This window comes from Boeremia exigua (genome assembly GCF_020726555.1).
Source record: "Boeremia exigua strain MPI-SDFR-AT-0100 chromosome Unknown C7974scaffold_6, whole genome shotgun sequence".
NCBI classification, from domain to species: Eukaryota; Fungi; Ascomycota; class Dothideomycetes; order Pleosporales; family Didymellaceae; genus Boeremia; species Boeremia exigua.
The window spans coordinates 1237396-1260888 of NW_025763523.1; the positions used below are offsets into that span (position 1 = coordinate 1237396).

Sequence of the window (23493 nt, forward strand, 5' to 3'; positions counted from 1 at the left end):
ATGCAGCTCCGAGCACCGCCGCAACTTTTCCAGCGCCAACACTTGACGACCACCACCACGACCGGCCGGTCTCCTCCTGTCGTTCACAATGCTACGCACCGCCCCCCGGATAATTGCCCGCCACAGCGCCCTGCGTGCCGCGCCGCCCGCTCGCCGCTTTATCAGCACCGCGCCGCCGGCGCAGAAGAGCCGCAGCTGGAAGAGCCTGGTAGGCAGGCTGGGAATTGCAGGCGCCATCATCTACTACTACAACACAACCGATCTGTCCGAGGTTGTCGCCGCCGATGCCCGCGCCGCCGCGCCACACTTGGCCACTGCCGAAAGCGATGCCTCGCTGCCCACCATCGAGTCCATTTCCGCCGCGCGCGCTGAGCGGAGGGCCGTCCAGGCACAATTGGAGGCGCAGCGGTTGAAGGAGGAGGAGGCTGCTGCGGCACAACAACCCGAGTCCAGCGGTGAAGCAGGAGACATCCAGGGCCTCGAGGAGCAGGCGGACCAGCAGGGCGCATTCAACCCCGAGACGGGCGAAATCAACTGGGACTGCCCTTGTTTGGGGGGCATGGCTACGGGACCATGCGGCGAGGAGTTCAAGGCCGCGTTCAGCTGCTTTGTGTACAGCAAGGAGGAGCCGAAGGGGTTGGATTGCATTGAGCGGTTCAAGTAAGTTTTGTTGGTTGAGCTTGGGAGGGCTGTGCTGACTATCTCAGGGACATGCAGGGCTGCTTCCGCCAGTACCCCGAGATCTATGGCGCGGAGATCGACGACGATGGCGACGACGACGACGTTGATGTGACCGCCGACGACGTGGTCCCCGCCGCGCAGAACGCGCCTGCGCTGTCCGGCGAGAAAGGCACAGCCGTCGCTGACGAGGCCGAGACGCCGATCAAGACGGAGAGCAAGAAGGAGAGCAAGACACCAAGCAAGGACGGCCCGCATTCGCCAGACAAGGTCGCGGAAAACAGGCGCGAGCTTGGCCTGGTTCCCGAGAACTACCGACCGGCGGAGAAGGAGGCTGAGGACGAGAGCGTGGTGCCGAAGGCTGCGCACGATGGGCGGTAGACGTCATGAGGTAGAACTGGAACTGGGACTGGAACTGGAACGAGAGCACGAGCACGAACACGAGCACGAGACGATGAAAAGAAGAAGTCCATGTACCATACCGCGCTTCGATGTAAAAGGAGCACGTAGAAAAGGTCGCGCCACCCTCCATCTCGTAGAGGCTCTTGTAGCACTTGGTATTATATGTACAACACTCTGTTCTGGATACTCAATATACATCACCTTTCATCAACACAGCAGAGGAACAAACGTTGTGACGTTACGTCAAGCTCAATCTGATTACAGTATGTCAGGGGTAAGTAGTCGATGTGTTACAAGACTTCGCAGCAGCCAGCTGTCAGCAAGACATAACCTATAGAGGTATACAAAATATTTCAGCTTTAATGTTAGCACTTGATTGTTTAGTCTAGTGTGCTTCACTGTTACTTGCAGAGAGGTGCTGCTAGAAGAAGAATATTTTAGGATCTACATTGATTACTTGCCCCTGCTATACTGTATGAACGTGTGATAGGTACTTCTTGTTGACCCCTCTCAGCACCATGTGTTTGGCGTTGTGCGAGACTGCTGCTCACTGTGCAAATCCCCGTAACTTGTTAGGAATTATTAATGAGTTGGGATCTGAACATTGTCCACAGGGTCCCTCTGGCTGGTAGTCCACAACGTATTCTCCTATACACAGTGTAGCCTTCTCTTCATAAAAAGCAGCTCGTCCGACGTACTCCTCACCAGCATCCCACAACCGCATCCACACTCACAGATCTATCCCTGCCTGGCCAGGCATCTTCAGGCTTGAGCCGACCTTGAGATATCTGCTGGACAGTCATTCTCAAACACGTTCTGGACTAACCTTGAGATACCTGCTGGACAGGATCACACGTCACACTACAGGTAAGTATTTGCTCACGTCCTCAAAAGGTTGACACTTAGCAGGATGCCATTCACCTATCCCGAGCTCGTGGAGGAGGTGACCTTCAGGGACCGCGTGCTCAACTCGTCTCTGAAAAAGGCGTGGGAGAACGCCCACAAGAACGCGCCCAAGCCCAACTCTCTTCCCCCCACCCACCCAGGCTATATACGCAACCACGCCACTAACCCAAAGGCCCCTCTCGCGTCGCCCCAAAGCCCCGGGAAACGCAGCTTCTGGGCTTCCCTCCTCAAATCCGATCCCACCCCAACCGACGCCAACGCCTCCCCCGAACTACTTCTCCGCGAGCAGCGACGGCAGCTGCGCCGCAATAAGATGAACCGCATGCGCACGGCGCGCCTCGTGGAGCCGGATGTCGATGCTCACTTCCGCGCGCTGCGTCATGACACGCCGGGCACAGGCAAAGCCGCGCTGCAGCCGGGCTCGGCCTGGGAGAAGGAGCAGAAGGGTCTATCTCACGAGGAAGAGGAGAGCAAGAACAAGGCGCGGATCCGGAAGAAGGCGCTAGAGTTCCAGCGTGGTCGGCCCATGTCGCCGCAGCCGCCGGTGGAGAAGGTTGGTGATCGCAAGTCGTGCTTTTCTGCAATCCCTAAGGTGGAAGGTAGGCGTATGCGCGTGCGCTTTGATGATGCGGGGGTTCCGGGTAGGGTGCGGTGGGTTGATGCTGAGGGGGTGGATGAGTTGGCACGGGCGTCGTTGGGGGAGGAGGTCGAGGAGGACGAGGGGGTCGAGGGGTCGCTGTTCGAGGATTTCTAGATGCGGTGCAGATGTCGATTCTGGTTGCTTGATTTGAGATGTGGTAATCCGCTGGTAAGGACCCTCATTCTCTGTCAGCCTTCCTCGCAAGGTGGGATGGACTGGTCATCTTGTTAGTAATTGCTGTGACTCTTGTTTTCTGTCAACCTCCCTCGTGGGGCAGGTACTAGACTTGCTGTTTTCTTGCATGACCTTATTCTCGGTCAGCCTTTCTTACAAAGCAGGAGCTAGACATGCTGGTTCTTGTTTGTAGCATTTGCTCCTTTCCAGATAGATCTATGATATATGATCCCTTGTTCAATCGAAAAAACTTGCCAGTCTTCTTACACGTCACTCACAGCCATCATATCCAGCCTAGCAAAATATCAGGAATAAGTTGGGCATGCATTAGACACTAAATCCACAGCTAAGCGCTACCTTCTCACGCCCAGCCCACCACGTCTCTAGCCGATTATTTCCCAAGGTGCGCCCATTGAAATTTACAAAGCGCCAGTATGCAAAATCTGGAACAACGAATCCAACAACGCCCGGAGGCTTCCATATGGTGGCGGTCGAGATCTATCTATAAAGGTGTGAAAATGCTGGAGGCGTGCAACGCCGGGAACGCCAATATTCAAACAGTGCGCGGTGGGCACGGGGTAATCGCAGTAGTAGTAATGCGTGAAGGAAAAGATGTAGGAAAAGCAGATGGCTGCGACGTTATGGTCGTTTCTTGGGGTCGGGGTGCGGTGCGGACCGGGGGGCCTTGAAGGCGCCGAACACCTTCCTTGAAGTCATGTTCTGCATGTCGAAATGTATTGCGACCAGCCACGCGCACAGTATGTTGGCGAGATGGTGCAGGACATATGCGTAGGTCACGCCGTACACAGCAGCGTAGGCGGCGATTGAAAACAGGAAGATGTTGGTGAAGAAGGAGTATCGAGACTGGACGCGGGGGACCATGCGACCTGTGCTGAGGGTTTCGACCAGGAAGATGAAAGGCATTATCGATAGGATGTTATGATGTGATGAGAAGGGTGTCCACCAATGGATGGCCAGGTTTCGCACCCAGACGACGAGGACCGGCAGGTTGATTGGCAGGATCCAGATCATCAAGATCAAGATCGAGTGCGCATAGTTGTAGAAGTTGTAGTTGGTGTCCAGATGCGTCTCTTTTGCAAGTTTGAACCCGCGAATGCAGGTAGCTAGCTGAACCAGGCAGAGCACCATATACGCAAAGTGATACGGTATCACGGTTGACACTAGTGTCAGTAAGATAACCGTTGTGATGGTGCGCTGCCGTGTGGAGGTGATGGCGAACGCGCCCGGTGTTCTCAGTCCGTCCTCATTGCGCAGGGCCGAGGAGCTGACCAGTGCATAGATCGTCGCAAGAATAAAAGTAAGCAAGAGTGCGACGTAATTCAGGGCGACGCACACTGCAATGCACATGAGTCCGAAAAGTGGCACCAGGAACCAGAAAAAGGTGTCGTCCGTTCCAAGAAGCAGCTCATGATTTGCATCGTCTAAGAGCGCAGTCGTGTTGCTGATTGCAGCGTGAAGAGGCCAATGTGCGAAACCTTCATTGCGTGCGCCAGCTAGTGCGATCGACAAAAATGTCAAGGCAGTCAGTGCGAGCGGCAGAGAGGTGCGGAGGCACTCGTTGAAACCGTTGGCAAAACTCATGAATACGCCCGTCTCATCGTAGACTCGGAACTGCTGACGGATAACCAGGGCGACAATGAGGAGTGGAAACGCCGCGAACACGATTCGGTAGCGCATCCACAGCTTTCCAATGCTTCCCAGTACGTCGACCCTCAAGTTGACCTCTACAGTGCTGTCGCAGGTCGGGTCCGACCATATCTGGAGCGAAAGCCCGCTTGATGGGTGGTGAGGAGACAGGGCCGGTGGCATGTATGGTGAGACACCGTGAAGGTTGAGACTGGCGTCCCTAACGTTGACGAAGAACTTGCTCTCGTGAACATCGGTGATGTACTGTCGCAGCAGTGGAGCGAACAGCTCTCCACGATCACAAGACTGCTTGCCGATGTGGACGTTGTACGCCAACATCGCTGAGTGCAAAGCGGGAACCTTGATATCCATACTCAGAGCGCGGCGTGCTGACAGTCTCAGGTTCAGGCCGGTTGTTAAGAGACGCCGCAAACCCATGTCGACCTTGTATACAGACTCAGACACGTTGCTGAATTCGGCAACCACCCAGCCAGTACTGCGTTCGCCGTGTTTGTCGACAACTGCGACAAACTGTTGATCCGACAGGTCTTTGAGGTCATACTGGAGGTACGAGAAGGGTCGTTGATCTGTTCTAAATGGGAAGGTCGACTGTCGCGTAGACTCCGGGAGAGCAATGACGTCCGACGCGGCATTCTTGCATGCCAATCGGGTAGCGCCAGAGCTGTCACCGGAAAGATCCATGTTCATTGAGAAGAGCGCGGCCGACTGTCCAGCATGATGGGAATGCACGCTGCAGAACAGAACCTCGAGCTTGCCGTTCTCGCCTGGCGCATCTAACTTCTCGTTTGTAAGAAGCGTGAAATACTTGCTGTGAAGCTCGTCCTGAGGCGGTACCGGAAGCAGATATGCTTTTGGCTTCGGCTGTGCCCTCCCCAGGCTTCGCAGTACCAGTTTTTCGCCCTGTGAGATGACTGCGTTGTCGTCTTCCAAAGTCAAGAGAGTTTTCGCTTCTTTGTGTGGCAGAGATCGCTCGGCGACGTCCTCTAGACCTGTTAGGAACTGCTTTTTGAAGCCCCGCATCCGTTCGGCGCGAGGCACCGTCTGGGTCGCTCGTGAAGCGTCGATGACATCGTACAGTGCGCGCACTACGCTCTTTCTCTCCTGATCGCACCAAGTGATGGCCAAGTGGTCCATCCCCGTCCATACATGTGGCATTGAGGAGGTGAAGACGGTAAAGCCGTGGGTCTCGGGCACCAAGGACGCTATGCTCGCATAGTCTGAAGACACCACAGTATCAAGGCCGCCGCCCGCGATCGAAATCAGGGTGACGTGCCAAAGTGGGTTGTCGGTAGCCCACTTCTGCGAGTAAGCGTTTCGCCAGTAGTCGTTGACGCCCTTGTACAGCCGGACGATGTCTCCATCAAAGGAGACGGGCGGCCGAGCATGTGGCGCGGCAAGGGTGACGATGGTGTTGATCGAGTTTGACTGGTAGTTGGGCATCGTGAGCATGGTGCGAGCTACCATGCCCCCCATGGAGTGTCCAAGGATGACGACGGACGTGGGGTCAGGCAGGTTCGAGTCGCGGGCCGAGCGTCCTGGGGTATGATATAACGATAGGATGAATGTAATGGCATCGTTGAGATATTCTGCCTGGTCAAGCAGCGTCTGACCGTGAAAGGCGGTGAAATCCTCGTTGAAGTCGACGGTAAAGAAGTCGAGCGGCCGCTTGCCTGCTTTGATAGCACTCTCGTCGTGTCCCAGAGCGTTGTGGTAGTAGTATGCAGCTTCGGCGCCCAGCGGCCGCACCTGCTTGTAGCTGCCGGCATTGCCAGGAATGAAGAGCACCGGCACACCTTTGACCTACACTCGATTAGCTTGCACGATACATGGGTGGCGCCAAACGTACGCGACTGTCCTCGTCAATGCCGCCCTCGCGGTAGAGATACAGCGAGTATTTGCTGGCGAAGCGCGTGTGTTCCGTGTCGAAGGCGTCGAAGTGGTGAAAGATAGGGCGCATGTACGACATGTCGCAGCCTTTAGTGTCGAGCTGGCGCGTCATGAACGACTGCGCCATGAGGAACAGCGCGGCGAAGCCCAGCAGCGTGGTGAGCAGCGTGCACAGCGAGCAGACCCACGGATTGCGCAGGCGCAGCCGCCACCTGCTGTTCTGGCCCTCAACCATGCTGTCCGAGGTGATGTCCTTGGCCGGCGGCGCGAGCGCCCGCTCGGTAGACATGGTCGTGGCTGCGGCGGTCGCAGCGGTGCTGGTTTGGCGGCGTGTGGGTGCAGACTGCTGGAATGGCGCATGCCCCTCGTCACTCCGCCGCTTCGCGTCTTTCCAGTGCGGTGTTGCTGCTGCAGCGCCTAGCCCGTGGTCATGTTCCAGGAGATGCGCGGTCGCTGCGGGAGAGTCGGCGTGGTCGCGTCCAGGGTGTCGCCCTGTTGGCAGGGGCGGGCGCATTTAAGGAAGGCGCACAGCGTGAATCCGCGTGGTTCCAGCCTCAGGGCCGTGGCCGTGGCTTCCAGATCCAGGGTCTGGAGAATGCGGTGGGCACGTCCTTCGTCGCCCCCTCGGACGGTTGGCGGCGGCGGCGGGCGAGGCGTCGAGGTGTCCGGGGCGCGGCAATGGCTATCCTGCGTGCAGAGAGTGTGCAATCGCCGCACATCGAGGTCGGCGAGAAATGTTGAGTGCTAATTGCGACTCGCGGCATGGGCGACGCAATTGCCAAGCAGCGAATGGAGCCTCGAAGAAACGAGCGACAGATCGTCAACAGGGCACGGGGTGAACAGTGACCGTCCAGGAGGTGAGCGGATCCACCGAGCACTGGCAGCTCGGGCGTGCACGAGCAGCAGGGAACGAACGAGCGACGGCGTTTACCATCGTGAGATGCACCAGCTGCGACTATGCAGACTCTTTGCCTTGAGGCGCGAGGCTAACACGCGATGACGACGGTTCGATGCCGGGATCCCACTCCAAGTCCGGCGCCGCATAGCTCGGCACGCTCACGACCACAGCTTTCCAGTGCACCGTCTGTACCACTGACAGTCTTGCAGCGACTTGATCTTGGCTTTCAAAGAGGCAAGAGCGAGAAGCTGCCGATAGCCGCAAGGACGGCTGACCGCTGCGCTCCACCACTGTGGACTGCCACCGTACCAAACATTCGAAACACTCGACGCCCACGCCACGCTATTGAATCGGAGACATCTGCAGCCTCGTCCGTACACACTGAGAGAGTCATGGACCTGGTTGCGTTCGACACAACGACGTCACGTTGGTACTAATTTTCAGGCCGACTCTCATCTTCAAACTAGCAAGCGGCAGTCGCGAACGATAGCCCGTAACGGCGATCGACTGCACCAAGATGCCAGGGCGAGTTTGATGATCCTGCCAGCCTCTGCGCGAACCACCAGCAAACCCGGCACCGCAACCCGTCCAATGTCTCCAACACACTTGACGCGTGTCGCCGCTGTGTATCAGCATGGCGTCCAATATCTGTCTACAGCCACATGTTTACCAACACTTTCGACGCGTGTCGCCGCTCTATATCAGCATGCAGGTGTCAACCACCTCGTCTTGGCAGCATAAACTGCTGCCGCGTTGCTGAGCGACCTCTTATCCGTGGCTGCTGATTGGCGCAGAGCTGAACTCGCCTGACACCAGTGCATTGCGCACCGCGTAGGATCGCATGTGCTGGGCTGTTTCTGCAAACTTTCGCATCGTCTTGAGCCTTGATTTTGGTCGCTGTTCCTTGAAAGCGTCGCAGCCTAGAGTACCCGCAAATCGCCTCAATCATGCTAGTCAAGCTAAATCATGCTGGAGGTCCTATGACTACGCAGAGCTTTTGAATGGGTCTGAGGTGGCCTGCAAGCGTAAGTACATACATGTGAAGTGCAGGTGTCTCGTGTCCGCAAGCGTATCTTACAGTGATTAAGACCTGCTCTTATAGCATCGTCTGTACATGAAATTCAATGCAGTTATAAGTTAGCCGTAGAGATTTGCTGAACACATGCTCATTGTCATCGTGAACAAATGTTCCTTGGAGTGCCCTATTCTTCAGTCGGCAAATATCAACAGTCAAGTCAACCCTCAAGTACCCGTCAACGCGCCAATGCGATTCTTTCCCAACACCACAAAGTTAGAATCCGACTCCACTTATTCACATAAGAGGAAGAATAGGTACCTCTGTCGCAACAGTGATCGTCGACAAAAACTGCTGCGAGCTGTCTTTCTCCTTGCTAGATGTGTTTCACAACTACGAATTGAGTGTAACCTTACAAACATGCGAAAAATCATAACTCAACACAACCTTCAAAATTTACCCCGAAACCTAGTGATATGTTCTGCCATGCACCAGGTAATCGTCTAATATACTCGTGACCAGTAGATTAGCGTTGGTGTTAGCGATGTTCTTCGTAATAAGTGCATGCCTTTCGTTGTGTTGGCGCCGTAGGATGGGAGAACCTCGTTCCAACATCCGCAGCAAAAGACATCCACATCAGCAAAAAAAAGGGTCCTGCCGCGACTCGAACGCGGGGCCTCTCGCAAATTGCTTAGTCACCCTAAGCGAGAATCATACCACTAGACCACAGGACCGATGAAAGTTTGGCATTTTAAGACATTTATATAGCCAAGCAGAGACGCACATCACATGCAACTCACGAAGGTGCCTAGATTGATCCCATTGTCTTGAGGTATTGACGTGACTAATCTCTGTCTGTCTCGCTCGAGCCTCCTCAAGCAGCCCATTTGTCATCCACGAACATGTTGGATCCCAGACGTGAAGTCGCCGCACATCATTTCAATCCACAATGTTTCCAGAGAAACCTCACGCGGTACGGGTAGATCTGCATAGCGGCGAATCGATACGCCTTTTCTCACCGCCATACAGCTGCTAGGTCCCCGCTATACGGGGGCCATGAGGGATGGAGGAGCTCCTTTCCAATGTGTACATTGAAGATCCTGGGCTGTTGACGTCCTGGCGTGCTAATAAGCCTTACGTACAAGGCTCTTCCTTCACGCGCTGTTACTGATTTTGCACTGTTTGGATTTGCTTGCTTCAGATCTCCTATACCATCACCAGTCTCACCACTGACGTGCATGATGACAATGGCTTGTGAAGTAGACTGTCCCCTTAGACCACTAACATCAATTGGTTCAAATACCTTCAGTCTGTATCAAAAGGAACTGCATCCCAGCTGTCCATCGGGTGCAGAGCAGCGATGATCACTTTAACCTCCTCTCCACCCAGGAGTTACCTCCCGGAACGCGGCAGCGATCGCACACACGTCTCTAATATAGTAAGGTAGACAGACGTGGTAGTACAGCCAGAACCGAGGCCAGAAAATCAAGCACGCATTGGAGACACTGCTGCCCAGTTTGTGTAACAAGAATCGGGCGTTTGCTGACGGAGGACAAGCAACGAACGGCCAGCCAACGCACTCTGGCTTGACGTATATCCCTGAACCAACGGTAGGAGAAAGCACATGTTCCAAGCTCAGGCCATTATGGGCTGATCGATCGTGATCATCTCTTCCCGCATGTCGTTCCTGTACAGAGAGGGTTGTTGCTTTTTGGACCCTCACTTTTCTCTTTGCGATATCAAGCGAAAATCCCGACAATCTTCACCAGAGTTGGCGACAAACATGTGATGGCGAACAAACCAGCACGGGGCCCGTGGAGCCTGTCATGTCATGGAGCTTACTTGGTCTATTCACCATCAAGGATTTGATGGTTGCCAACTCTGTTCACTAGTACTGCATTGTCGGGGCAGTTAGCAGAGAAGCAGCTGCCAAATATGAATGTGGGCAGGTCACAACGCGTGGCTAGCGCGTCATGCGTGGGGCTCAAAATATCCCGTCACACTGGCGTGCCGAAGCTTGGCATTTATTATCACCTGCGCCTCCATGCATGCAGGAAACTTCCGTTCTCAAGCACCGATGGCAGGGGAGTGAGACCGGATGCGATCCTGACGAAATCTATTGCCGACAGAGTGGTCTTCATATCGGGCAGGTGCGGTCCCTGCCCAGCGATGATAGAGCGTCTCTATTACGTGGATGCTCTGAAGACGGTCACTTAATGTCTAGCTAATGATGCGTACTACGATCTTGTGCGGTCATTTTTCAATTCTATGTCAGGATCTCGGTTGCCGCCGATGCATTGGAAATGGAACTTAACTGTGGAAGTACTTATGCGGAGACACCAACAACGATATTTGCAGTGAAGGAAGAAATGCAGCCACACTGTACACGCCAACTCAACCCCAAGGACCAAAGCGCTGAGCCAAACAGCGACTGCTGACTTATTACATAGTGATTATAATATCTTCAACGAACCCCCTGTAGCACTAGCCCGACAGGACTTATGCCGGCAACCATGAAAGGATGCTGGCACGCTCGTTTGCCGATCCTTGTCTGTGTCAGGTACTGTGACTGCAAGGACCGGCGGGATTCACTCGCAAAGGTCCGATTGGCCGCATTCAGGCTCATCTAACAGAAAAGCAAGCCTCGTTACAACACCACGGTCAGTGCTTTGCTGTGTTCGCACAGCACAGGAGTTTTGCAGACTACCTGGCTATGAAGTCTCTAGAAGCATACTAGAACCTCTGGCGAGTCCTGGAGCAGTGAGCCTCATCTTCAGCCCTATGGAAATCTAGAGCCACCGTGATCATGTCCTGGCCTCGACACTGGCTAAGGGGCTGGATATTTCGGGTCCTGGCCACGGGTGTCTCCCGCGACATTGCGCAACGGCCCGTCCTCTATTTGGCCCTAACCGCCACTGGGAACCGCACTCATGATAGGCCGCAAGAGAGTCGGGCATTATGCTGGTCAAGGCTGCTACATGTCGTTGGTGAACGAGTGTTGCTCTCACGGCCGCATTGAGCACCCTTGTTACGATTCCAGGTTTCATCCTAGCAGTCAGTTGACACTACTGAACTTGGCGTTGCGGACAGGGTCTCAAGAGATACAGGCCGTTTCGCATTGGCTATAGCTGGGTCGATTTCCAACCATATCACAGCAGTGAAGCCGAACATCTATGCCCTCCGGGCGATCATGACTTCCAACACTCTTGATCTCCGTGACACCCAGGTACTTTAACCAGCTGCGCCAGAACTGGATGTTCTCGCCACTGGGCACTCCTATCACTAATTGTACGCCCTTACACCTCGAGCACCATGCAGCACAATTACACCAAGAGTAGCATGATTGGCTTAGCCATAGCCTTCATGATACTTCCTCTGAGCTTCATCAGCCTCCGCATATGGGCAAAGACTCTGGCAAAACGATTTGCCTGGGACGACTACCTCGCGATTGCCGCTCTGGTAAGTCACTCGACATCGTGCTCCAAAGATACTAATCAGTGTAGTTGGTCTCCTTGACATGCTGCATACTTCAACTTGCAAGTGAGTTTGTAATCATGAAGGAGGCATGGCTTCTGACTCCATCCATCCAGCTGCAATACACGGCCATCTAGGCCAGCACCAACCTCTGAATGCGGATGGACACCCAATCATGGACGATCCGGGGCTGATATTCTTCGAGGAGGTACGTAGGTCGTAGAGCGGCTGGCCGACGACTGACTTCCAAAGACAAAATTCGCGCTGAACATGATATCCATCATTGGCCTCGGGCTCGTCAAGTCTTCCATCTTGGTCATGTACAAAAACATCTTCGACGTTCGCAAGTTCCGGACCGTTGTCTATGTCGTTCTGGCATATGTCATCGGCTGGACCGTCAGCTTCAGTTTCTCGCATCTCTTCACATGTTACCCCATTACGGTCTTCATTGAGCCATACTACGGCAACAGCTGCGTAGAGACGGTTCCGATGTTTTTGGCTCTTCTTGTAAGTTACCCTACACTCGGCATGTATCGAATCTGACTGTCAAAGTATACAGATGTCCTTGCAGATTTCGTCATCCTCGTGCTTCCGATACCCATGGTATTGAGCGTCAAGCTGACTTTGAAGAGAAAGCTGGCTGTAATTGGTATGCTCATGCTGGGCGCAGCGTAAGTTTAGAATTCAGTTATGTCGAGCTCTGCTGACCGGGAAGTGTATGTGCTGTCAGTGTCACGCGTGTAGTAGCCACATACTCTATTGCGGAAGAGTACATCAAGCACCCGGACGATGTCATATACTACACTGCACCTGTATTCTTCTGGACCAACATCGAGCTTTCTCTCGCCATCGTATGTGCATGTCTGCCCACGCTCCGGCCGATTTGGTTCCACTTCAATCCGCGGCCTTCCACGCAGACTGGCTCGGGATATGGGTCGTCCAGGCTCACGGGCACGAAGAGCAGCAGCTTTGCGACCAAATACGGTGGCACCCGTAAACCGTACACAGAGCTGGACGAGATAGAGCTCACGTACTGTGAGCCAACTCCGTCAACCTCCTCGGACCCGCCATCCATGGCCAACGAACGGGGTATTGCCAAGCCTGTAGAAATTCGTCAAACATTGGATTGAGCGAAAACTGATATTGATGAGGCTGTGCAGAGCTCAACTTGGTCTGCTTGCGCTAAGTGATTGTCATTGCCAACTCTAACAGAGCTTTGGCGATTCAGTACGACTTATGGGCATATCGGAGATAGGACAGCAGTTTGGGAGAATCGCATCCGGGAGCAGCCGTAAATCAAACGGTATCGACGGCGAGTAGTCATGCCCCTGCTAGTTCCAGTCAAGTGACATTTGGACTTGTCTTGGCCGTTTTCGTCGTGCATCTGCGGTCCGAATCCCCTGCCGAGACCCAACCCATGCATGGAGCCCGCTTAGGTCAGACTGCCGAGCAGGGGCTATAAGCTCAAGTAGGAAGGACCTCCACGCTTCGGACCTTTCTTTGAATGCCTATAGTAGACTCCGCTCGCTATAGAGTAGGATATCCAGGCCACCACAGCCTACCTGGGCATACACTCCGAGGCCTGTCCAGAACCCATCAAATATCCGGTTGTCGTTACACCACAGCTCTGATCGGAACGTGATGGGTCTGACAACCCTGTTAGTAAAATATCACTTGCATGCGCATGAACTTCGGATGGATTTTGCGGTAGTGATGGCGAATACTAAAAGCTGGGAGCTCCAGGCAAGCTGACTGACATTTGTGAATTGCGCAATGAAGGTTCTACTCACTTTTCTTTCTGCCTGTTCTGGCATTTCAGCCCTCGCGATCCGGGCACCGACGATTGCCCAGGATCTGGCGACACTGGTCTCGACAGCTTCCTCGGTATCAATTGAGCTTAATGCAAGATGGAGCGACTTCAACGCACCTTTGCCGTCGGTCGTAGTAAACGTCACATCAGAGGACGATGTGGCTGCGACGGTAAGTGGATCGAGTTCAAGCCGTTCTCCTACTAATACGTACAGGTCAAGTACTGCACTAAAGGAAATATTCCCTTCCTGGCACAAAACGGTGGTGTCGCGTGGGCGAACATATTCGACTTGGGACAGACCGGTGTGCTGATCAACCTTGCGGGCCTCAATACTGTCACAGTGAGCGATGACAAGAAGTCAGCAACGATTGGGGGTGGCGCAAGTATTGGAGAGACTATTGCTGCAGCAGACGCTGCTGATGCTTTGGTATTGACGGGCAATTGCAATTGCGTCGGCTCAGTGAGCGCCTACCTTGGTGGAGGTTATGGTATGTCACCGATCAGCAACTTGACCACCTCACTGACTTCTCAGGCAACCTCATGGGCGATGTCGGCTTCGGTGTCGACAACATTATCTCGCTCCGCGTCGTTACTGCCGACGGCTCGATTCGCACCATCTCGAAAACGTCTGACGCTGACCTCTTCTGGGCCTTCCGCGGCGCTGGTCCAAACTTCGGCGTTGTCATCTCAGCAACCGTTAAGGCCTCACCCGCCACGGCCACCGACCGAACGGCTTGGATTAACAACCTCTTCTTCCCAGCGTCCAAGCTACCCGAGATTGCTCAGACAATCGAAGACCTCCCCCTCGCCCCCGAACAACGCGTCTACCTCGTGCTTACCAGCGGCGGCCCACCCCTCAATGAGCCCTCAGTCCTCGTGACTGGCTTCATGCGCAAAGCCAACGAGGCCACTGGACGCGCCGCCTTCAAGCCTCTCTACGATCTGCAGCCCGCCAGCGAGTCGGGTGCCGTAACTCCATACGCAAACTGGAACGACGCCAACATCAACTTCTGCGTGCGCGGCGGCCGCAAGCCTTCCTTCAGCACGACCATCACCTCAATGAAGCCGGACGTCTGGCCGCAGATCTGGGACGCATACACGGCGTTCCAGGCCAAGGGCCCCAACACTGCGGTCTTGATTGAGAGATACAACTTGACGGCCGCGAAGGCGCAGCTAGACGGTGCGACAGCGCTGAACCCCGCGCTCAGACAGCCTGCGTTTGCGCAGGCGATTGTGATTCCGTGGTACGACGACGCAGGGCTAGATGACGAGGCGCTGGCGTTCGGGAGGGGGGTCAGGGACCTGTGGAGCGATGCGGCTGATGCCACGCAGAACCCGACGTACGCGAATTTTGCACATGGGGACGAGAGCTTAGAAGCAATCTACGGGACGAGTTTGCCGCGGCTGAGGAAGGTGAAGAAGACGTGGGATCCAAAGGGTGTGTTTGGGCAGTGGTTTCCTATCAAGTAGGAAGTGCGAGTGGGAACGACATAAACGTAAATGACGAATGAATGATTATGCTGGTTCTCAATGTGTAGACTCGTACCAATCAATTGCCAGAATTTGCAGATCACTCTGACATACGGACGATTATTGAGGACACAGGTTTGCATCAAATATAACCCACGCCACGAGGCCATAGGAAACGTGAGAAGCTGCTTGTTGGCCTCTTTCCAAAGCAAATACTCACTGCCCCCTCTCCAGCACCTCACACCTAACCCAAAACTCATCCCACGCCACACACCCCTCCATCTCCCCCGCCAACACCACTGCCTCCCTAGCCTCCTCGATCTCCCCCTCCAAACCTTCCCGCTCCAGAAGCGCAAAAAATACGGCCCCTGTACCGCCCCCTGCCCTACGAGGGAAATCCGTCTCCACGCCCCACCCTCCGCTCGCCCCCCTCAGAGCCTTATACCCCTCGTGCCTTCGGAGCTGTTCAAAGCCGCGCTCCACAGTGTCGCGGGTGTCCTGCGACACGTCGTTATCGAAATACAGACACAGCACCTGGGTTACGGGGCTACGAAGAGGGGTGAGGGAGTGGATTGCGTGTTTTGTGAACCCCGGGGCGAAGACTTCACCGAAGCGGGACGTTGCGTCGCCGCCGAATCTGGGGGCGTTAGAGGGAGCAGGAATTGCGTAATATATCGTTGGGTGTGAATCATGACAGCGGAACTGAAAGGCAACTCACTCCCTTGCAAACTTCTCGTGCTCACCCAGACTTTCCCACTCAAACCACCCCCACAGCCGTCCGTCACCGTCTGCCGTCTTTTCGGCCCGCTCTTCAATGCCCCAGAAGATCTTGCTCGGACCACCCGGCGCTGCGATGATACTTTCAAACGCGCCCCGCAGAATCCTCTCATCAGACGTGCCAGCGGCGAGTGGCGTTTTGCCCGGCTGGATGTGCATCGTGCCGACTTCAGCGACCGTCATTGTGAATTTGTTGGTGTAGTGTTTAGGAGAATGGAAATATAAAGTCTTGTTATATCAATTTGTATGTAGATACGAAGCGGTTATATACTCTAGTCTTAACTAGGCTGCAATATTCACTCTATTGTAGTGACGACGCACTCCGTTTCGTTATGGAGCGGGAGTGGAGCTGGGCCGCGTCACGGTTTTGAGGTTTCTACATGGAAACAACACTACTTACGTCGAGTCTGGATGTGCGGTGGTGCAAACGCGGCTGCCTGATATGTGGGCCTGACGTCGTGCTTACCTCAGCCACAAATAAGTAAACTCTGCGCTAGTACTGCAAAACACGTGCTCTGAACGCTGCAGAAGTGCATGTCGATAGCTCAGGACTTTGGCTTCATGAAGATCTGGACGCTCAACTATATATTCTCAGACTATCGCAACCATATGTAACGCCACAACAATGCAATGCAGCCACTATATCGCGAGTAGGACTCTACTTTCTCCTCTTGCCGCCGCCACCGCCGCGACCTCCCTCGCCATCGCCTTGATGCTGTCTCTTCTTGCCCTCGCGCTGCCAGTACTCCTGCTTCTCGCGCTTCTCGCGCGCCTCCTTCATCTCCTTGTTCTCCTCGATCTTGCGCTTGTACGGCTGCTTGCGCTCCTCCTGCTTCGCGCGGCGCTTCTCCACCTTCTCGTTGCGGATTGCCATGACTTGGTTCATCAGCCTGCGAGCCTTCTTTTCCTCGCCGCCCAGCACGACGGCGCGCTTTTGCAGATATGTTTCTTTTCTCTGTGGCTTCATCGCTGCGATTTGTGACTTAAAGGGCAGTTCGGCAGCGAGCTTCTTGGGGACGCGGAGGGGGTTGAACTTGCGCTCCTCGCGCTCGACGGGGCGGTACGCGGAGTTCTTGATTGAGGGGGTCGGCAGGTTGAGTTCTGCGCGGACGGCACCGGTCAGACGCATGCCTTGCCAGCTTGTGCTTTCGCCGGCCTCCTTGTCCTCGGCTGTGGGAGGGACGAGTAAGTTGGTGACGGCAGCGAAGAAGCGGCGAGGCTTGATGGGGTACCATGCGCGCAAGAAGACGATGTCGGACATGAGGATCTTGTCTTCGAAGGTGGCACGGAAGTTGCCTTCTGGCTTGGAGAGGGCGCGCTTGATCTGGCCACGCACGCCGGAGACGGTGCGGATTGAAGCACCCTCGAACTTGGCGATTTCGAGAGAAGTCTTGAACATGTCTTTAATGAAAGCCGTGTTCTTGAAGATTTTGTAAGGATGGCCGGTCAGCTTGAGCTTCTTGACAATTTCTGTCGACTCATCAACATTCAATACAACACCAGTGGCCGATATCCTGAATCCAGGTGTCTTGTTTGAAAGCGACTGGACACAGCAGAAACCTGTGTTGGGTGCCACGAGCGGCCCATAGAAGGTTCCGAAGCAGTGCATGTGCTCTGGTGTGTACTTGAGCATGCGGTTTCGCGTTCGCGAATCAGAGATAGAGTAGATGGGCGTGGTCTGGAACCGCCTCCATCCGAGTGAGAAGATGACGGGATCGTTGGTCTTCAAGATCTTCTTGTGCCAGCGGTGACGCTTGATGCGGATCTGTACGAAACCGAAGCGCTCCTCGGTAGGCGTCAAGCCTCCAATGAGCACAGGGAATCGTGGGCTGAAGTTCATGGAGAACTCGCAAGGCACATTTTCAAGTACAATGCGAGCGTAAGTACCGGCCTTGTGACCCTCAACACGCTGGCGAGAAGCCTCGTCCAGCTGATCGAACTCAGCGCGGTTGATGTCGAGTTGCTTCTTGAGCAAGGCTTTCTGAGCGTCGTACCAGTCGTCTTCGCCAAACTCTTCCTCTTGCGCACCTTCTTTACGAGCGTCTGCTTTGTCGTTCATAAAACCCTCTCGATCTTCCTCCTCGAACCGCAGCTTGAGCTCTTCTTTCCGTTTTGCGTTCTTCTCCCGTTCAAGCTCAATGTCATCGACCTCAGCTTCAGCCTCCGTGTTTGGCTGGTCGTCACCAAACTTCTCACCAGTCTCAAGATCCTCGAACTCGCCATCGCCTTCGTCGTCATCACCCTCACCATCGAACCCATCAAACTCGTCGTCCTCGCCATCGCTGCCCTTACCAGCCATGTGACCACCGGCAAATCGACTTTTCAAGGCTGCGATGTTCTCCTCGTCTTCCCACTTCTTCGCCAGCTCTTCGTAGTTGAAGCGCGCGATGTACCGGTCCTCGTTGTTCGTGTCCTGGGCCTTGGATTTCTTGAAGAACCCATCCTCCTCCTCGTCAGCCTCAATGTCTTCTTCTTCATCGTCTCCCTTCCACTTTGTGATGACGTCTTCTGGCGAGATGTCGAGATTGTACATTAACTTTCCGAGTTCTGCGATGCGGTAAGGCCGCTTCCGCCCGTGCAGCTTAGCCGCGTTCTCGCGGAGGTTATCTTTCCAATTCAGAGCACCATCATCATCGTCCTCTTCAGAGTCAGAATCGCCGTTCTCGGAGTCGCTGAAGTCTGGCTCTTCTCCTGAGATCGAACCGAGGTCGGAATCACTGTCTGCAAATGCCACTTCTTCTGCCGCATCGTCCTTGTCCTCTTTCCGCGCGAGCTTCGGTTTCCTCGATGATGAGCTCTTAGTGTCCAGGAACCCTGTGTCGTCCTCGTCGTCTTCGTCGCCGCTGTGGTCTTGCTGCAGTTCGTCGTCATCACTATCGATGTCGTCGAGTTCCGCATCGTCGAGGTCGTCCGCCTCCGCAGCGCGTGCCTTTCTTTGTGACCTTCGCCCAGTGTTCCCAGCGTCTTCATCATCATGGACATTCTGATTGTTGACAAGCTCACCGCCGCTGAAAAGCCTAAAACCTCGATCGTCCTCGCCAAGTAGCTTCCTGCCACCTTGCAGACCGATCATCATCTGCTCTCCAAGCCCACGCTCCTGATCAGGCTCTTCGTCTGGGTTGAAAGTGTTCGTCTTGACATCAATGTATACGGCGTCTTTGTCAACTAAAACACCTCCAACATCTGACATGGGGGCATATAGGATTTTTTGCTTTTCGCCTAGTCTTGTGCGCTTCTTCTTGCCGCTGATCTTCTCCGCCTGCTTCTCAAAGTATGGTGTCGGACACGGATCAGGGAGCGCTTCGGTCGATGTGACTGTCAGATCGCCGACACCAGGGATGTGTACCCTCGACCCTCCAGCTGGGAAGTTTGTACCTCGGAGATATCCGTACAGCGCGATTGTGCGATCGCACTTTGGGTTCTCTTCGATATCGGTGGGGGGTGTAATGTCCAGAAATCTGTCAGCCAAACAGTACGGATGCGAGTTCCTCCAAACCAGCGGTCTCGGATTCTTCATCACACTCAAGAACCTGCTCAAGTTCATGACCTCTCGATCAGGGTAGCGCCCATTGACTACACCCGAGAGGTAGAACAGCTTTGCGCCCTGATACAGCTCGCTCCAGAAGCGGTGCTTGAGACGCTTCTTCTGCAGCTTCAGTGTTTCCTGCTTCCTGAACAGATCCAGATGCGTCAGGATACCGAACACGTTTCCTGGCATACCAGAAGACGAAAGGACGTTCAAGAACTCCATGGTCTCCATCTCGAAGCCATAGTTTCCGTCAATCATGAGTAGACAGATGTCGACCACCTTGGCGATGTCAATCATGGAGGCGAGCGAGTCGGACGGACATTCTATGAATGTGAGGCGGCGGCGCTTCGAAGTGACGACGGTGAGCGGCCCAGATGGCGAGGAGAGCGTCTGCTTGGTGTATCGTCTGATCAGACTCTTGATGAGCGTGGTCTTGCCCACGCCTGAAGGCCCGACGACTGCGACGATGATCGGAGGCGCTTCTTCGGGAAGACGGTCGACGAGCGGGACGTGGAGGCGCTTTTCTTTCACCTGGTCTGTTAGTACGACAGCCAGAGAACATTGGGAGCTGCACATACATCCTGAGAGCGCGCGCCCTGCTTCGCTAATCTTCCTGGCGCAGCATATGCAAACGCCTTAGGGTTCGGTCCACCAGAATGCGGCTTCTTCTCTTTCCCCGCCCGATGCGGTCTATTTGTCTGGTCCGCCATGATTGCGACTGCTAAACGTCGTGATCAACAGACACAGACTTCACGAAAAGCGAAGCGCGTGTGTTCGACGTGCGGCAAGCTTCGAACTTCCGTCCACCAAAATTTCGAAACTAGCGGGCGCGCTAACGCTGCAACAGGGATGTGCCTTCTTTCTTATCGATAGGCGGCAAGCGCGACCCTCGGTCTAGGCAACCCCACCGAGGGGCAGCTGCTCAGGTGCTCAACTCAACGATGACGTGCGCTCCGGTCGTCAGCGCGCATAACCAAGGCTCTTGCGCCGTCGCGGGTCTCTCACCGGATAGGCCGAGGGCAGGAGATGCTAGCCTATAAAGCACGCCTTGACCCTTATCTAACGCGTGCTACTCATAAACAACTACGTCCACACTGCACTCACCTCCGTCACACAACTCCAAGACACTACACCACTTTCAACATGCCTACACAATACAACGTATGTGACGTGAAGAACGGCCACATGAAGAGGCTTGCTGACGGTGTCTGCACAGGTTACTCTCAAGCCCGAGGCTTCCCCCGAGGACTTCGAGCAGGCAAAGAAGGACGTCGAGGCCAAGGGCGGCAAGATCACCCACGAGTTCAAGCTCATCAAGGGCTTCACGTACGTTCAGATCTTACCCTTCTTTTGGTGCGGCTGAGCTAACGCCCGTGACAGCGCAGAGCTTCCTGACGACCTCGTCTCCACTTTCGAGTCTAACGACAAGATCACCGTCGAGAAGGACTCCGAGGTCACCACCCAGTAGACGACTTTACGATGGCATGAGATACGGACATAATAGCATGACGCATCAAAGCATAGCGCTTGCATAGGCAGCTGGGTATATAGATATGGACAACATCTTTGATGCTTATTCTCGCTCTTGATCCACTTTTCCCACGCCTCTTAACTTCAGGTACACGTCAGTGCCCCACCCCCACAGGCTCTTCACCTCGATCCCTCCGCCAAAATACTCCGCATATGCCCTGCCCAGCGGTAGTCCATAACCTAGTCCCGCCAGACTGTGTGCTCCGTCCCCTCCAGGGCCCGTCATGGCATTCAGCGCGTCCATACCGCTGCCCGAGCCGCCTCCTGAGAGCGTGGAGGACGCCTGTTGCTCGTTGAAGGTCGTGAAGCTGTAGTCCCAGATGTGTGCCAAATTCTCGGGCGAGATGCCACCGCCACGGTCGCGGATGCGGATCGTCACGCCGGGGGTGCTGTGCTTGAGTGGCAGTATCTGAGCGTCGGGCTTGGACGTCGAAGCACCTGTAAAGCTGCCCGACGCGATATCGGTGCTGCCCTGATTTACATTACGCAAGGTTGATTCGAATGTGTTGTGTTGACCTCCGCTGCTGATATCGCCTTGCAGGTCTTTCGGCGCGATCGTGACTTCAATTGGCTCGCGCTCCTTACCGTTCTCGACGGTCGCACGGAAAGCATTCTTGAGCAGCTCAGTCATTATGTACTCAAGATGCGAGGGGACGTGGGCAAAGGTGTAATCTGGCTCGCCGTTGATAACGACGCTGGGTCGCACGCCGTACTTGAGCTCGCAGATCTCGCCCACGACGTTTGCGCAGTGATCGACAATCCTTGCGGGCTTCAGCTTGGTGTCAATGACGCCGATGAAGCCAGGGGTCTCGTCAGACTCGTGCATGATCTCAGCATGTGGCTGGCTCGAGAAGTGCAGCGATAGATGCTGTTCGGCGATCAGTCGCGTGCCAATGCGCGCACGCAGGTGTTCGTCCAGGAACCGTGTCACATCCTGCGGGCTGATGTACTTTCGGGCCTCCAAGAAGCCTCTCGCCAGTATGCTGATGGTATTCGAGTGTGTTTGCACAAGATCAGCCATGACTTCGGTAAACTTGATCTCGTCTTCCAACGACGTTATCTCGTGCTCTGCCCATGGCAGCAGCGTGGAGAGGCTGTGTATGTAATTGGCGTGGATCTTCGATACGTGAGGATTCGAGACGACGATGAAGGGCAGGTTTCGAAGCGACTGTATACGATGCGCAAGTCGTGCGGGTAGAATCGAGAGCGTGAAATTGGCAGAGGTGAGTAATTGTTGGGTTGCCAGAGGAGGCCTGCCGTGTCTGTGCACGCGACGTTCGTAAGCCTCGAGATTATAAGACGGCTCTGGTCACGCATGCACTCACTTTACGAGGTCACTGAGGGTCAATGGGTAGATGGGCAGACTAGCGAGGCGCGAAATGTCATGATCGGTGACCGTCCTTGTGTGCAAGCGATGAATCTTCCCCCTGGACAGCAGCGACCTGCGCGCTGTTGGTGGACAACATGCTCGAATGATATGCGATTGGATAATCAGGGGTCGCTGTATGTGCGCCATGGCAGATTCATTGACCCTGGAAAGATGCTAGGAAATGCGAAGGATGAGTTGGGCAGCTCAAGCTTCAACAAGCTCGCGGGATCGGCGGTGAGGGCCACGCGAGACGTCATTGCCGAACTTTGAGCGATCGAGGACCATCTTGACCTTGACCACATGTACCTCCAACTTCCTCAACCCATTCTTCTAGCGTGCACTCGACATGCGACACTCACATGTCAAGAGCAAACGAGTGGGCAGAGACTATCGCTTCTATGTCTGAGTCTCGGATGAGTGCACTTCGTACACCAGGATACGTCTTATCTAATGTATGTTGGACGTCTGAATCGCAGTCGTGTCATGATGCAGGCAATCCCCGTCACATTAGATGGAAGACAGCTAACGTTCATACCAGTGACATAAAATGTTATTTTGCACTGCCGTCTGTCAAGTTTAGACCCTCGCAGCCTCAAGTTGAATACATCGAAGCGCCATCGCCCGACTCCCGGGCGCCATTTCTGACAAGCGCACAAGGGTACGCTCGTCCTACCTTGACATTGTTCTTATGGCATAATGTCAGACTATACTCTTTAGGAGCCCGTCGGCTGTGTTATCCTCTTCCTCACTTGGTTTCCGCCTCTCCCCCGGTTTCCGCCTCTCCCCCGGTTTCCGCCCCTCCCCCTCCCCAAGGCAGCTTCAGCCTGTTGTGACAGTCTTGGAAGCCCGAGCTCATTAGAAGACCTCAGAGCACCATATTCGGCCATAGTCATGCAGCTGTCTAAGGCTGAGATGTAGTTCTTCACGCACCAAGAGATCGAGCCGCCTATCATGTCATGTCGACATCTTCCTTATAACCTTGGAATTGGCCACGCGAATGGAAGAAGGCATTTCGCCCCACGTTTCTCTAACCGAGATGAGCCGCGTACATGAGCTGAGTTCCCTTGGCTGTTTTCCAGCATTTGCTATTGGACGACCTCCGCTTGAGTGAACCATAAGCCAAGAATGAATTCTCATGGTATGTGGATCCTTATTAGCCTTCACGCAGCTTTGGCTCTTATTCGCAGGAACCATAGATGCGGCTTGCTTACGCAAAGCCACGCAATAATCATGTGCATATCCATACATCCTACGGACAAGGCTGAG

The 23493-nt window shown here is 54.6% G+C and overlaps 9 protein-coding genes and 1 non-coding gene across 10 annotated transcripts; 5 read left to right on the top strand and 5 right to left on the bottom strand.

Annotated features, from left to right (window-relative positions):
- The first annotated feature begins 24 nt into the window (after positions 1-24).
- Positions 25-1533, top strand: C7974DRAFT_394405 (uncharacterized protein). Its single transcript, XM_046141879.1, has 2 exons — positions 25-660; positions 708-1533. Exons 1-2 carry the CDS (start codon positions 89-91, stop codon positions 1057-1059), a joined length of 924 nt encoding a protein of 307 aa, XP_045997168.1. The 5' UTR covers positions 25-88; the 3' UTR covers positions 1060-1533.
- A 364-nt stretch (positions 1534-1897) lies between these two features.
- Positions 1898-2857, top strand: C7974DRAFT_454110 (uncharacterized protein). The gene has a single exon (XM_046145902.1). The coding sequence runs from the start codon at positions 1991-1993 to the stop codon at positions 2738-2740; it is 750 nt and encodes a 249-aa protein (XP_045997169.1). The 5' UTR covers positions 1898-1990; the 3' UTR covers positions 2741-2857.
- Positions 2858-3439: 582 nt separating this feature from the next.
- Positions 3440-6644, bottom strand: C7974DRAFT_433993 (GPI inositol-deacylase-like protein; the record flags this gene model as incomplete). The annotated part of the gene is made up of 2 exons (XM_046144960.1): positions 3440-6268; positions 6315-6644. 2 exons carry the CDS (start codon positions 6642-6644, stop codon positions 3440-3442), a joined length of 3159 nt encoding a protein of 1052 aa, XP_045997170.1.
- Positions 6645-8917: 2273 nt separating this feature from the next.
- Positions 8918-9002, bottom strand: C7974DRAFT_t77. The gene has a single exon. It is a non-coding gene; the product is annotated as a tRNA-Pro (tRNA).
- Positions 9003-11448: 2446 nt separating this feature from the next.
- On the top strand, positions 11449-12924 carry C7974DRAFT_185841 (uncharacterized protein). The gene is made up of 6 exons (XM_046136477.1): positions 11449-11727; positions 11772-11808; positions 11859-11950; positions 11995-12249; positions 12295-12413; positions 12458-12924. The coding sequence occupies exons 1-6, from the start codon at positions 11581-11583 to the stop codon at positions 12870-12872; spliced, it is 1065 nt and encodes a 354-aa protein (XP_045997171.1). The 5' UTR covers positions 11449-11580; the 3' UTR covers positions 12873-12924.
- Positions 12925-13166: 242 nt separating this feature from the next.
- Positions 13167-15416, top strand: C7974DRAFT_185899 (FAD binding domain-containing protein). The gene is made up of 3 exons (XM_046136478.1): positions 13167-13722; positions 13767-14040; positions 14085-15416. Exons 1-3 carry the CDS (start codon positions 13516-13518, stop codon positions 15020-15022), a joined length of 1419 nt encoding a protein of 472 aa, XP_045997172.1. The 5' UTR covers positions 13167-13515; the 3' UTR covers positions 15023-15416.
- On the bottom strand, positions 15162-16236 carry C7974DRAFT_424455 (uncharacterized protein). The gene is made up of 2 exons (XM_046144429.1): positions 15741-16236; positions 15162-15659 (listed from the first exon to the last, which is right to left on the bottom strand). The coding sequence occupies exons 1-2, from the start codon at positions 15980-15982 to the stop codon at positions 15239-15241; spliced, it is 663 nt and encodes a 220-aa protein (XP_045997173.1). The 5' UTR covers positions 15983-16236; the 3' UTR covers positions 15162-15238.
- A 29-nt stretch (positions 16237-16265) lies between these two features.
- On the bottom strand, positions 16266-20108 carry C7974DRAFT_335905 (uncharacterized protein). The gene is made up of 2 exons (XM_046139183.1): positions 19907-20108; positions 16266-19859 (listed from the first exon to the last, which is right to left on the bottom strand). The coding sequence occupies exons 1-2, from the start codon at positions 20036-20038 to the stop codon at positions 16458-16460; spliced, it is 3534 nt and encodes a 1177-aa protein (XP_045997174.1). The 5' UTR covers positions 20039-20108; the 3' UTR covers positions 16266-16457.
- Positions 20109-20471: 363 nt separating this feature from the next.
- C7974DRAFT_413209 (uncharacterized protein) lies at positions 20472-20796 on the top strand (the record flags this gene model as incomplete). The annotated part of the gene is made up of 3 exons (XM_046143712.1): positions 20472-20489; positions 20545-20654; positions 20709-20796. The coding sequence occupies 3 exons, from the start codon at positions 20472-20474 to the stop codon at positions 20794-20796; spliced, it is 216 nt and encodes a 71-aa protein (XP_045997175.1).
- A 105-nt stretch (positions 20797-20901) lies between these two features.
- C7974DRAFT_359158 (branched-chain alpha-ketoacid dehydrogenase) lies at positions 20902-22416 on the bottom strand (the record flags this gene model as incomplete). The annotated part of the gene is made up of 2 exons (XM_046139658.1): positions 22184-22416; positions 20902-22120 (listed from the first exon to the last, which is right to left on the bottom strand). The coding sequence occupies exons 1-2, from the start codon at positions 22372-22374 to the stop codon at positions 20902-20904; spliced, it is 1410 nt and encodes a 469-aa protein (XP_045997176.1). The 5' UTR covers positions 22375-22416.
- Positions 22417-23493: the final 1077 nt, after the last annotated feature.

Bases quoted from the DNA above. Each gene is read 5' to 3' on its own strand.
- C7974DRAFT_454110 (XM_046145902.1), top strand. From the start codon at position 1,991: ATGCCATTCACCTATCCCGAGCTCGTGGAGGAGGTGACCTTCAGGGAC.
- C7974DRAFT_394405 (XM_046141879.1), top strand. From the start codon at position 89: ATGCTACGCACCGCCCCCCGGATAATTGCCCGCCACAGCGCCCTGCGT. The intron at 661-707 runs GTAAGTTTTGTT...TGACTATCTCAG, and splicing joins GATTGCATTGAGCGGTTCAA to GGACATGCAGGGCTGCTTCC.
- C7974DRAFT_185899 (XM_046136478.1), top strand. From the start codon at position 13,516: ATGAAGGTTCTACTCACTTTTCTTTCTGCCTGTTCTGGCATTTCAGCC. The intron at 13,723-13,766 runs GTAAGTGGATCG...TAATACGTACAG, and splicing joins AGGACGATGTGGCTGCGACG to GTCAAGTACTGCACTAAAGG. The intron at 14,041-14,084 runs GTATGTCACCGA...CTGACTTCTCAG, and splicing joins CTACCTTGGTGGAGGTTATG to GCAACCTCATGGGCGATGTC.
- C7974DRAFT_335905 (XM_046139183.1), bottom strand. From the start codon at position 20,038: ATGGCGGACCAGACAAATAGACCGCATCGGGCGGGGAAAGAGAAGAAG. The intron at 19,860-19,906 runs GTATGTGCAGCT...CTAACAGACCAG, and splicing joins AGGGCGCGCGCTCTCAGGAT to GTGAAAGAAAAGCGCCTCCA.
- C7974DRAFT_185841 (XM_046136477.1), top strand. From the start codon at position 11,581: ATGCAGCACAATTACACCAAGAGTAGCATGATTGGCTTAGCCATAGCC. The intron at 12,250-12,294 runs GTAAGTTACCCT...TGACTGTCAAAG, and splicing joins CGATGTTTTTGGCTCTTCTT to TATACAGATGTCCTTGCAGA. The intron at 12,414-12,457 runs GTAAGTTTAGAA...CTGACCGGGAAG, and splicing joins ATGCTCATGCTGGGCGCAGC to TGTATGTGCTGTCAGTGTCA.
- C7974DRAFT_424455 (XM_046144429.1), bottom strand. From the start codon at position 15,982: ATGACGGTCGCTGAAGTCGGCACGATGCACATCCAGCCGGGCAAAACG. The intron at 15,660-15,740 runs GTGAGTTGCCTT...TAACGCCCCCAG, and splicing joins CACGAGAAGTTTGCAAGGGA to ATTCGGCGGCGACGCAACGT.